Raw genomic sequence first — 13,532 nt, 5'->3', positions numbered from 1 at the left:
AAACTGCTCGTTACTGGTTGTGTTATTCTTTGCTAGTGCACAGTAAATATCCTTTGTTCTATCAACATCGGGTTTTGTTGTTGATGTGCCAACTGGCTAACTAACATCTTTTATCAGTCCTGTCAGGCTTTCAGTTTCCCTTTTTGAATGATGAGTACAAACCACCGTCACCTGCCGGAATGGAGAGTTATTGTTATTTCCTCTCACTCAGGCGCATAATGTACATGCTAGTTTGAAGTTCGCTGTCTTCTTTGTCGTGTGTTCAAGTGCAACTTTTCAGCTGTAACACAGGCAACATGAGGCAATGCAACAGACGGCACTTTGTCGCCACTAGTTCTTTGATGTCGGTTTAGTGTGTTTGGGCCTTTAAAAAAGCGAACTATATCAAATCCTTAACAATACAATTAAAGAATTTGTAGCTTCTAAAAATTTTGAGACAAATTATGCAAGATTAGAGAACGCACTCAGGCTTCACACTTTAAATATCCATATAAAAGTTACTCCCTGCACTTTAAATATGTTGTGTAGAGGCCCTTGGCTAGGAATAATCTGGTCCCTCCAGTCAAAAGATTAGCAAATTATCATGGATTTGAACTTTAATACAGCTAATGCAAATAGATTACAGCCTGTCAGTAACCATATAATCTGTTTTAGGACTCCTGTACTCAATGCTGGCCTTACTCAATTTTCCACCCACAATCACACAAACTGAAGCACTCACACAGGCACATTTTTGGCTTTCTATGTTGTTTTTACATTCCCACTCTCAGAACCAGTCCAATGGTGTAAATCAAATCAAATTAAAAATGACTTATCATACAAAGGGGAACCTCTAAAGCAGAATGCATACGTGCATTTTCAAGTGCTACTGAATTTAGGGCCATAATTTCCCTTAAAACAGCAATCTATTTCACATGCTGTGATATTATTATAAACAAAAAGAAACCTCACCACAGATGAAGCCTTCGTCCTCTCCTAAAGCACAGTCGGTGTGGAAGTTGCACACTTGGCTCTGGTCGATGCAGCCTCCTGAATTTATACAGTAGAAAGAGTCTCCACAATCCGCATCCAGCACAATGTCCTCGTGTTCTGCAATCCAGAAACCATACAACAATTATACAACAGTACATATTCTCTACTGCATGGAGAAACGATCCTAACATACTGCAAAAAATGTTTTATACAGTTAAGAGTATTTTAATTCTGAAATTTGAATGCTTCTTTAAAAAGAATACTTGTACATTTCGATAAATATGCTTATTTGGGGTTCTTTTTGTGTATCCTCAAATGAGATGGATGGAGAGCGTAGATCAACAGCACTTTTATATCTGTCCGTTAAATGTGACCTACAGCCAGCAGCCAGTTAATTTAGTTAAGCAGGAAGACTGGGATCAAGGGAAAACAGCCGGCCTGGCTCTGTACAAAGGAAAAAAAAAATCTCTGACTAACAGCACCTCTCACACCCACTAATAAATAAGTTGTAACTTACTTCTTTATTGATAAAAAAACCAAAATGCATAAATGACGATTTGCTCTTTTACAGTGGGGGGTGCTAGATGATTTCTCTGCTGGATACAGGAACTTCCTGGAGTCTACTATCGTTGCCTGGCAACAGCTCCCAGCCAAGAAAACACACACCATACCTTACTCTCTGCCAGAAGTTGAGAAAGCACATTTCTATACCTGCCAAATTAATTTGCAGGGTCTGGAGAATGGAATATTGTAATTTGTCACTGGAAATATATATTTTTTTCAAGGCAAACATAAAAAAGAAATACAAGTAGCAATATACATAACCATCTAGAAACAACTATACAAATATGGTCACCTCAGGTCACTTCTGGCTCCAAAAATCCAAGATGGAGAAGGCCAATATGCCAAATTCAAGGCTTTAAAACAGCAGTCTACAAACTAATTGGTGACATTACAGCGGCTACATCCATTATTTTAAACAGTTTATGGTTTAACCAAACTGTGCTGCTTCTTCCTTCAATTTGCTTTGTTCTCATTAGAAAAAACAAGTGCTCAGGTGTTAGGTAAGGACAAATTAACAGTAAATCACAGCTCTGTAAGTAATGACAAACTCACCTGGTTCAGTGTCTTTGAGCGCTAGATTGTCCAGAGCCACAGTGACTCCATCTTCCCCCAGACAGGAAGTGTAGAGGAGGATCAACTGAAAGTCCTCGTGCACACTACCAATCACAGTCTCCAGAACTTCCCACTCAGCCCTGCATCAACCAATCACAGAGAAATGTCATTTAATGTCAGTTGTAGGAATTCACATCATCCTCGTAGTTTTATTGGTTTGTTTGGAAACAACCAATATAAAAAAAACATTTTCCATGTTTTTTATTGATCTAATACAAGAGAATTGGACCTGTGCTTGTAGCTGTTTGGCCAACTAAGAAAAGCCATGGTGACTTAGGGATGTTTCCTTCCCATTCATCCAAACTTATTACAAAAACACTCTCGGGCCAAATATTGCAGAATTGAATGAAATCATCATGACCACAGTCAATAACAGTTTTGGTCCCACAGTAACCGGCTGCTGTTTTCAAGACGAAGACTTTTTTACTCCTTGAAAACTATTTAAAATCTACTTGAACAGAAGTTTCTGTCAAAACAAACCCTGTGGCAGCTCAGCTGTGTGGCATTACACTGTAAACGACCATTTTGTTTGAACAATTCTCATTTTTCACTATGAAGGCCAAACAAGCATGCTGAATATATTTCCTTCCTCTTAAAACATTTGCACTGTTTTAAAACCTTTTTTAAAACCTGCACTGTATAACAGTTGCGACCTTCATCCTTCACTCGTATTTGCACAATGGTTCCTTTTCATGTCCATGTGCAGCCAGCTGCAATGTCTATCAAAACCAAGCGGCAATCTCCAAGGCTGAAAAAGGAACGAATCACTAATGCATGTTTTGATTGGCTGTTACTGACAGCACAGGAGCACTCTGCTTGTTCAAAAGAATTATTGTGACAAAATTTCTGTTATTTGCATGACATTTTTATCTTCACAAAAAAAGGGAAAAAAACACAGCAGCTTTGCTCTTACAACAATGTGACTACATCAACCATCATATAAAACAATTCCACATTTTTTAAAAACTCAAATTGCTTCCAAATACCACAATGTGATAGCACCTTTACAGAGCTTTACTTCATAAATTACATTTCCACCTCTCAAAGTGCACACAATCTAGCAGCCGTTTCCTCGGCCATTAAGCCTCTGTTTTGGATGAAAAATACTCAGTTAGGGCAGTTGTATACTCCCTAAAATGGGCAGTATGGGTGAGACATCACAACACACAGCACCAATAAGACGCGTCACACAGGATGGGGGCTGTGCTTTAAAGAGAGAGTGCATCTCTGTTGGTTAGCAAGCCATGAATGGTGGGCTGACTAAATGAAGCCAATGCTTGTGTGTGCCTCATAATGGAATTGCTCAGTCCATTACTGCAGGAACACTAACAAAGCCAATGTACAAACGTATTGCATATGCCCATCCATCCCTCTTCTGTCCTGACCAATTATAAATAAATTCATTTCCAGAGTCTGCATCTGGACACATGAATGCTTTTAGCTGCTCTAAGGATGGCTGTACTTCAGCACTGGATCAATAGGAAATACCTGTCCCCTTTTCCCAAACAATACACAGGGGACCACTGTCCCCACACAGTCACAGTTCTAGAGTTTGTCCCATATGACAGCTGAGGAACATTTTCTTTATTTAACTTTAGATACACAGAAGTAAACAGTATTAGTTTCTGTGCCCTTGCTCCATCTGAAGGCCTGTGTCACATTTCATTGCAGAAAATCTAAGCTCCCTTTTATTTATTTCATGGGCTGGACTTCAACTTGACAAGCACTTCAATCAGTAAAGGTGCAGGGTTGTGCTTTTTGACACTAATTAACTGGACATGTTGCGATGCACAATAAATAAATAGCTATTCTGCACAAATGTAATCGCAGAGGCATGGAGTGCCTGTTGTGAGTGTACTTGCTGACCTGCGGTCGTCACGTCTCCTGTAATTGAGAGCCATAGAGCGGACAGCTGAATCTGAACGGACAGGTTTAATCAGGACCATGAGGTTCCCCACCACTGAACTGGGGTCATACAGAGCCACCTGCAAGACGCAGTGCGCATAGGTTGCTGGCAAGACTGGGCTGGTTAAGTGGTACTCGCATCTCCCAGAGGCCTCAGCTGCAGACGAGGGGCTCAGGAGAAGAAAGTGCCCTGAGGTAATAAAACAGAGTAGAAATTTCATGCATGACAGATTTATGGAAACCACAGAATACTGTCACTCCTGTAAATCATTTGACGAATGCTTTACCATGACAACTCAGACGAGGCATTAGGATATATTGTGCACAAAATCAAAATAAACCTCAAGGCACTGATTCGATACAGCTTTGAGTAACTCCAAAGATCTTTTACTTGGTTTTTCCTTTACTGTAAATACATTTCATAGAAGGAAAGAGCATGAGCCATATCCTGACCTCTTATTTAAGTTTCTCCTTCGTGTTTCTGCACTCTTACCATTAGAGCCTCTCCACGTGCTGTCGGTCGTAGGCGTCATCCCCACCTGAGTGATTTCTGGTTGGTGCGGTGACACAACTGACCAGTCACTTTGGTCGCTGTGATTTGATAAAGTCCAGAGGCATGGTGACTCAAAATCACATCTGGCGTCTGAAAGACGGAAAGATGAGTTTATCTCATGACTTGGGAAAAGATGGAGGAGGTTTACTAAATGCTAGAAAATAAACAGAAGAAATCACAGTGATTAATGAAATGACAAAGTGGTATTTCATCATTAGCATGGTGTTGCAACATGGTACTGCTCTACCTCTCTGTCTGTGTGTTTCTCATGTTTTTGCAGGTTGAAAGTGACTCTGTTGACCCTCGTTGCTGCTGTTTTCATGCGATTGTGTGTTTTGTTGTTGGACAGCATACCCAAACAAATAAAAAAACAATTTTAAGAGCCTTGACGATGAACCACACTGGTCAAAACATGTCGGCTCTGTAATGAGTTATCAACAATAATAAATGCTTTTTAATATTTCCATCCGTGTTGACAGATGTTTGAGTGCCTGAATTGCTTTCCTGTGTATCCTGTTGTTCCCCGTCTCCATAAGGACATAAGGTTATGATCTACGTTTGATTGTCTTTTTACAATGCTTATAAAATTGTGTGACGGAGATTCAAATCATCACTCAGAAATTCCTTCAAGTCATGCAGTCATCTTTTGTTTTTGATTTACTTTTAGTCAGTGTACTTTTGTTGAGCGCTACTGCTTTCATGCTGCCCTTAGGTACAGGCTGCTGCAGACACAGAGGCAAATTCCCGTAATTGAAAAGGTTTTGCCCAGTCAGGCTACGAGATAACTTTAAACAGATAAAACAGATCATTTCTGACTCCTACTTACAAGTTGGGAATTAACAGATCACAGCAACTTGATGTGATAAGGTCTCTGGCTTTTGTTTGATATCCAGACTCTGCAAAAATGTGTTCAGCTTGTTTACTATATTACTTGAATGTCACTGTCACAGTGAACGTCCCACTGAACCCCATTCAAACTCTCAAACTATATATACAAAAAAAGAACAAATATTTGTAGTGAACAGCCAAATTCGATTCAACTGACAAAATTCAGTCGGGTACAGCCCTAAATTCCACATAATATTTTGATCAAATATATCTGCTGTAAGATGTTATCTTCTACAAAAATGATAATTTAACAAAATAAATCTTGAATTTTCAAAACACACTAATCAACAAAAAATGCAGCAAACTAACAGCATCTGTGATTTCCCCTAAAATGAGCCAGCACTGACTTCTATTAATGCTAGAGAGAAGATAAGCAAATAAGATGTTTTTCAGTTTCTGTACAAGGAATAATGATATTTAATGATCTCAACATACAAAAAATGTTTTTCTGAGAATTTTTAAATCTTCAAAAGTAAATACATGACGCCATTAGCCAGGACCACAAAACCCTCTAAATGTCCCATTTTAATAACAAAAAATGTTTACATCTGACATTTTCTGGCTTTAGAACTGCCTCATTTATGTAACTGAAGCTCTCCATTAAGTAATCACTATAGTTCATTACAACCCCCCCAGCAAAGTTGTTTAAAAAAACATTATGTGACAATGTTAAATAATAGTATCCTGGAGTCACACCTGGATCATGACCCCCACATGGACTAATTTACTTTCTTGGCTCGTGGCCCATATTTCCTCTAAATTTAATTGAATTCACAAATCTGCTTACATCGAAACAGACAGAACCTTTGTACATTTCTCAGTGATTGTGTGTCTGTCTGTTTTGGGGAGCTGATTAACGGGACGGAGGAGAATGAGGCGTTCAAGACATCATGTGATGGTTGGAGAGGAAACTGCCTCTACAGCTAATATTGCAAACAATCACAAGAATCCCTCTGGGGGAAAAAGAATGAAATTTGAGGCGCATTAATAAATTCTTTTTTAATTGAAAGCCACTTTCATTTCTTTCTTTAATAAAACAACCTAAAAATAAGTTTCGTTTGATCATAATTGATCTAAAAAATATGTTGTCCTGGTGTCAGCATGGTGCTTTTGCGCTGCTTTTCTCTTTTGATTTCACCATCTAACAGGACAGTACTGTTAACCCTTGCGTCAACTGAACTTCATAACGAGTACTTTTCTGTTCCTCAAGTTATTCCTGGTGGATAACTGCCATTTACAATACCGTCAATCCTAAGCTAGAAAAAGATTTTGGGTTTCCAGGTGCTGTATGTGAAGGAAATCAAATAATCATGACAAGTGATGATAACAGTGACAAGGATGATCACAGGAACACTTGTTTTCTTAGATGTGTCTGTAATACAGTTATGTTAGCTGCTTATTAAATTCAATAATCTCTTTACAGTGACTAATAAAACTATTGGCATGGGCAGTATTACAGTACAGTATTACAGTACACTAGGGTATTTAGAAATATTGATAGTGTGATTTTAAATTCTGTCAAAATTACAGACCGTCATCTTTCTATTAAATTCATAATGAAGAGGCTACATTGAGGATGTTTGGCATGCAGTGTGCATATCATGCCCTGGAGGTAACACCCAGGACATACTGTAGGTAAAAGTTTTGTATTTCCACAATTAAAAGCCCATACTTCACTCATTTCTGAAGCTACTGCATCGTCAACAACACAGCCCTGCAGATGTTTTAGTGTAAAATGGCTTGTGTCAGCAACTGAAGGGACGCAGTTCTTATGGTGGAATATTATGGTGGATTTGGTGGACAATAATTGATGAGAATGAAAGGCAGAAAATGAAATAAGTGCATGCATTAGTAAATTAACACTAAATATGGCTGTCTTTTAAAGCCTTTTTAATGAATGAAGCTTTAATATGCTGTAAGTTAAGTTTAATTTATGCTATGAATTTGGTTTAGTTTGGTTTTAGATGTGTTTACATTTTATAAGAAATTCAAGCCTCCATAAAATGTGCCAACAACAGCAATGCTGTCCAGTGCACCCGTGGAAAGGTTCTTGATGTGACCGAAACACACCAAATCAAAATCAAAGAAGAAGCAGAGATGACGGCCAACTGCCTCACTTATCAGCCAATCAGATTGATTTCTCTCATCAATGGGTTACTTCAATTCAACACCAACTTCTGCTGACTAGTGTGGACTAGTGCCAACAGTGCGGCGCATACTGCAAAAAGTAGGGCCAGAGGTGCTTACCAACAACCCAACATTGGCTAATGGCTTATGGGTGTCAGGGGCCATAACATTAATCATTCAGTATTTATTCCAGCATTTTTTCACTGTGCGCTACTGTATCATTGTTCACAATTTCCAGAAAAAAGCCTGACTTTATTGTACATTGTTGTTCATGGTCAGATAGATAGCTAGATACGTAGATAGATAGATTTTTTTTCTTTGTACATGTGTACATACCTGGCCAAAAAAACTGGTCCTCTGAATCCAGAAATCTGTCCAAGAGAGCATGGCAGGTGCTGATAACTAAGGAGAGACAGACAAAGTGGTTACATTACATTACTACATTACATACAGTACTTCAAGCTACTATACAGTGCATTTTCCATGTTACTATCATTTGGAAAATTGTTGAGGAAACAAAAAGGTGCCTGAGTGGAGCTCCAGCCAGAGCAACTCAGTTCACATGCATATAAGAGGAATACATGGCTGTAAAACATGAGCATGCTGAGATGGGCTGCAAGTACAGGAGATTTTTAAGGTCAAAATAAAAACAAATCAAACAAAGAAATAAGGCAAAACACAATACATATTATTTGTTTTTTTATGTAGGCATTTACTATGGTATACTACGTCAACAGAGTGAAGTGATGTTCTGCCAACTCTTCACCTACTAGTGCATTAAAGGGGAGGAAATTTTGAACTGTCTATTCAAACCAACACGTTATTCCCAATATGCCCTGAATTCATGGAAGCTAATGCATTAGACTTAACTTTCAACAAAAAGAATGATTTAAAAACACAATTATTTCTGTTTTGCAAGACACTCAACATGATTAAATCCCCTTCAACATGCTTGCCTGACAGTACTTCAGGTACATTTGTGTGACCAACCTGCATTAGCTGAAGATGAGTCAGTGTGGAGGCAATTTATCAGCACTGGAATTTGATGCCATTTCTCATAAGAGCCTTTTTATTTACCTTACTTTGTGGCTTATTACACACAAATAACCTGGTCTGATATTATGTGGGATTTCTGATCATTTGAACTCCCACAGATCAAGATTTGCTCTTATAGTTTAGAAAAATGAGCAGTCGTTTTGTTGTGATAATGACATAAGTATTTAAAGAAAATAAAAGGCCAAAATTAAGATAATTTCCAGATAGAAGGATTAAAAAAGTATTGCTAGTTAGATAAAACTATTACTATGAATCTGATTTAAAGCTTAATTAAGGCCGATGGATGCGTAAACCACAGAGCTGATCCAGAAATAAGGCCACTACAGACTGACCAAACACTCAGAACAAATGACCCACAGACGCAGTCTTGTGTTGAAGGATGACTGAGGGGGAGGGCACTCTTCACGTGACATGACATTGAAATAACTAACTAGCATGACCAGTGGACACTGAGGGGGATGATCATGTCCGAGTGGGTCAACACAACTTAACTCATGTACTGGCCTCTGAACAATGACACTCTGTTCTCTGGAGCCTTTAAGGCAAGGTCACACATGCCAGGCAGGACAAATTGAGATATTTAGAAGACAGTTTATAAAAAGCTGTTGGTGATAATAATGACTAAGGGTTAGGGGGTCATGTATTTGTATGGCAGACTGGCTATTCATTTGTAATTATGGAATAAAAGCTACTATGGATAGATTTCTGAATGGGGAAACTGGAAAATTTTAATACTCTTTTTAAAGAGGGGAATTCAGACAAATAACCAACATTAACATGGAAAACAGTTGCTTTGGGAATCCCCCCAGAACTCAAACGTCAGTTCAACGTCTCGCTCCTTCCCATTTCACCACGTCAAGTTCAGATTTAAAAAATGAAGTAAAAAAATAAAATGAACACAATGGCACTCTCTTTTATGAAAAAAGAGGCAATGAAGTGCCTCATCTTCAGAGAGCAGAGCTGCTGTTTGTGGCTTTGAACAGAGTGTGACTTTGAACGGTGTGTCTTCTTCAGAAAGCAGAGGCAGAGCAGGGGCTGGCTTCTGGAGCCCAGGCCCCAAATGTTTTCTCAAACGCCCCGAAACTTTTAGATTTCTGAAACACCTTTAACTTTGTCAGTCAGATATGATATACACCTGTGTTGTTTATCGTACCATCCTAGTCCTAAAGAAATCTAATATAGTTGAGTAAGTGTTATTCTCTTAACCTATAGTGCTGAAGACCACATTTACTTTGCATCATTGACTTGCAATTAGAGCTCAGATTATTATGGCACTGATTCAAACTATGTAGATTTGCCAGGAAAATATAGCATAACACAAAAATAGGTTGCAAGATTAGTAATTCTGGGGCACCCAGTAGCTCACCTGGTAGAGCGGATGCCCCATGTACAAAGGCTATGCCCTTGCAGTAAATTCCTACCTTACCCATTTTGCCTCTTTTTAGGTGGTGAGGTGAAAATTTGTCATCCTCAACTTGTGATGTGGGAGAACATTTAAATACAAAATAGAAAATAGGCTCTACAGGACGTTGTTGTTTTTTTCATTTGTAACAATCATGTTTTTTGCAGATGATGAAGAAAATTGTGGGCATTCTGTGATTCTAAATGGCTTTAAAAATAATGCATATATCTAAATGGGGAAAAAAATCTCTCCGGGGGACCTACCCAAACCCCTCCTAGGTTTGGACCTTTTGGGTTTGAATGTTTCCAAGGCACAGGCTGTCTTAGTTTGAAACTGTGTACTTTCTTTGGACAAAGGCTGTATCGACATCAGTACAGCTTCCTAAGATCAAAGCAGCTGCGGCTTAAGTTAATTTCAAGGTTGGGGCTTTGTGGTTAAGTTGCAGATCCTGTACAGCTCAGGAAAGTCATCCCATCTAATGTTCTCTGACAGAAAAGGCCACTTATTGACCTGACCACCAGTAATATGTACCCTCTCTTCTAGCTTCCAGGTTTTCTCCTGGGGTATACAGGCAACGGAATATGGGCAGTAGTGTTTCTAACATTGGCCCAGCACATGAGGTCCCGCTGCACAGACTTCACATTGTGATGACTTAAACGCATTATTCTTTGGCTTAACCATCGCAGCCTCAAGTTACATCACTTGAGAGCAGGATCTGAAATTAACACCGGCCAAGTGCAAATGTAGGTAGATTTTCCATTTGAAATAAATCTTGGAAGGCCTCCGTCGTACTGGCAGGTTAGTGTCTCTGCCAAAATAATCATGTCCTAAACTATGCTGAGTCTCTGTCGTGTGTTGGTGTCATTTCGGGCTGCACAGCTCTGCTGCTTGCTGCCCCTTAGCTGTCTCACTGTCAAATATACACACACACCTACGTCATGTGTGTGACCATGGTAACATGACCATCTCAAGCGCTATAAGCTCTGCAGCACTGTTTACTGGTTATGAGATCTTAACGCGGCGGTCCCATAGTTTGAACCAAGACAGCAAACTCTTCAGTGCCTCTCACATCGTCAGCGGCAGCACATTAGATCCACTTCTTCTGCCCTTACCTTTCAAACTAAAAGCCCTAGACATAAACAGTGCATCACTGCTCACAACAGGGAATTTGTTCACATGCTGAGGCAATGGTGTTCAATATATTTAATATTTTTGCATCAGATTTTGCTCTTGCCTCTTCTCTAAGTTTGCCTTTAACATAATACATTATTATCTGGATGAAATGTACTGAAGCAAGAGGATTTTTGTCATCTACCAGCCACCTTGGCCAGTAAGTCAAAAAGTAAATTTCAGATACTGCTTAAGAGTATCTATCAAAGCGAGCAGCTCCCTCTGGAGATACAAAAGACTTTGAACACTTTTAACATATGCAGTGGCACTCTGTAAAAACTGTTACAACCCACCACTGGTATCATTTGTACACAGCAAAGTATGCTGCATGCCTTTTGCACCTGGCCAAAGTATCGAGACATGTTTTCAAAGACATAAAACATTTCCAACAAATTAAAAAGCGCAACATGGCAACTTTAAAGGCCAAGAATCCATCTGCATGTAGTTTACGCTGAGTCATCAGCCGCAGAGTGAGAACCTTCCTCCGAACTCTCTGTCTGCTTAACAAAGTCCTGATCCCTACAAATCCCTCATCCCTTATTCCCTTCAGGGTGACATATGACAGCTCAATTGACTTCAGAGAGAGCCATGATCTCATCATCGAGTATGAAGACAGGTGGAGGCTTACTGAAGAAGAGGAGTCATTGACAAGGGAACAGATACAGACGGCACTCAAGCACAAACAGAGCTTGTGCGTTATACACATGTACCTACACATGCATGTACACAGAGACACAAAAGCGTTTGCAGAGGCACTTCATAATTAAGGCTTCAACTTACATAATAAAAGCACTCCATTGAGCGTGCTTGAGCCTTTGCAAGTGTGCACTCATGAGCACATTCAAGTGTGTGTCAGAGCACTCTAACATTTATGAACAAAACATGCTGAAATTAAAAACTCTCACCAACAAACATTAGCTCTCCACTGAGAGGAATCAGCTTCTTTTCTTTCTTTTTTTTCAAGATATTTTTTGGACATTTTTGCCTTTACTTGATAGGACAGCACAAGTGTGAAAGGGGGATAGAGAGGGGAATTGAACCCGCGGCCGCTGCGGCTATTTACATGGGGCGCCCGCTCTATCCACTGAGTCACCAGGCACCCCTGAGGAGTAAACTTTTGTGCCCACTCCTTGGAAGAGTATTCAGCCAGATCAAAGTGCCAACTCAGACATAAAAGGTGTGTCTTTATGTTGTGTCTGTCACTAAACCAAATCCTAAGCAGAAAATTTTAAAGCTTTATAAATGAGATGTCTGAAAACAGGCTGGGGAAGCTTCCCACTGAACAACAACTGGTTACAAAGGATTAGGGCAGTGTTTTCTTGGGAGACAGATGGTGCAACAGTGACACTGAGGTGACGTAAAGCTGACTATAAAATTACAGCATTAGCCTGCACTTGCTTTCACTGTTGCCATTTAGTGGAGCTACTGAGGTCAGAGTAGTACATACATGGGTGGATGATGCACTTTTATTTGCAGTGAATCATTCACAAATTGTTTTTAGTGGCACCCACTGTGAAAAGAGAAAGAGACAGAGAAAGCGCCAGGCTGTCAGACGGATAAATGGCTACACAGAGTTCATCAAAACTAGCCATGCATGCACACAACCGGAGCACATGCGTCAGCTGAACAGGGCACTGAAAAAAAACATTACAATATAAACACAGTCATTGTTTTATGTAATTGATCCTCCCTGGTTGAATATGTACAGTAGCTTTGACAATGTTCACAGTATATCAAATTAGCTATGACTCACACTGCAGTTATTTGTCTGGTGCTTTGACAGGAAATCACAGCGTCCACAAGAGGATGTCACAAAGGAGTCTGAGAACGGGTAGTGCTTGTTAAATCAGTAAGAGTTAGAGTCAACATGAACTTGTCCTAGCAAGTACAGGAGCAGCAGGGTGACGTCATTTAAAAAAAAAAAAAAAAAAGGTTATGAATGTCTTTTTTTAAATACTGTTTTACTTTTTTAAATAGTATTAAATACTGTTTTAAGATGTTTTATGGCAGCTCTCTGGCTATGGTTTGGTTAGAAGTAGGCACAAATGCAGGGTCAGTGTAGGAGTGTAGAGTAGGGTTGCAAAGGCATGAGATTTTCAAAGCACAATAAATGGACCTGCACTTGTAAAGCACACTGGTGGCAAAGGCTAAAAGGTGCCACCTGCTATTTAGTAACCATTCTCACCATAGACTATCACGATTCTTACACGCTCACACAGCACATGTGAACAGCCATCAGCAGCAGCCATTTGGGGTTCAGTATCATAAAGAATACTTTGACAT

The 13,532-nt window shown here is 39.5% G+C and overlaps 1 protein-coding gene across 3 annotated transcripts in view; it reads right to left on the bottom strand.

The window, feature by feature from the left end:
* The window catches only part of ltk (leukocyte receptor tyrosine kinase), a 65,700-nt gene that overhangs the window by 33,512 nt on the left and 18,656 nt on the right, over positions 1-13,532 (bottom strand). For all 3 annotated transcript variants that reach the window (XM_042500984.2, XM_088087254.1, XM_088087255.1), the window contains exons 2-6: positions 7,958-8,023; positions 4,547-4,696; positions 4,015-4,243; positions 2,089-2,228; positions 952-1,089 (exon numbers count right to left, since the gene is read on the bottom strand). In XM_042500984.2, coding sequence (XP_042356918.2) covers positions 952-1,089; positions 2,089-2,228; positions 4,015-4,243; positions 4,547-4,696; positions 7,958-8,023 — 723 coding nt within the window. The remainder of the gene's footprint in view (positions 1-951; positions 1,090-2,088; positions 2,229-4,014; positions 4,244-4,546; positions 4,697-7,957; positions 8,024-13,532) is intronic.

Source organism: Plectropomus leopardus, chromosome 14 (genome assembly GCF_026936395.1).
Source record: "Plectropomus leopardus strain MGB_pleo_1.0 chromosome 14, ASM2693639v1, whole genome shotgun sequence".
Taxonomy (NCBI): domain Eukaryota; kingdom Metazoa; phylum Chordata; class Actinopteri; order Perciformes; family Serranidae; genus Plectropomus; species Plectropomus leopardus.
This window is presented reverse-complemented; position numbering and strand designations above follow the sequence as displayed.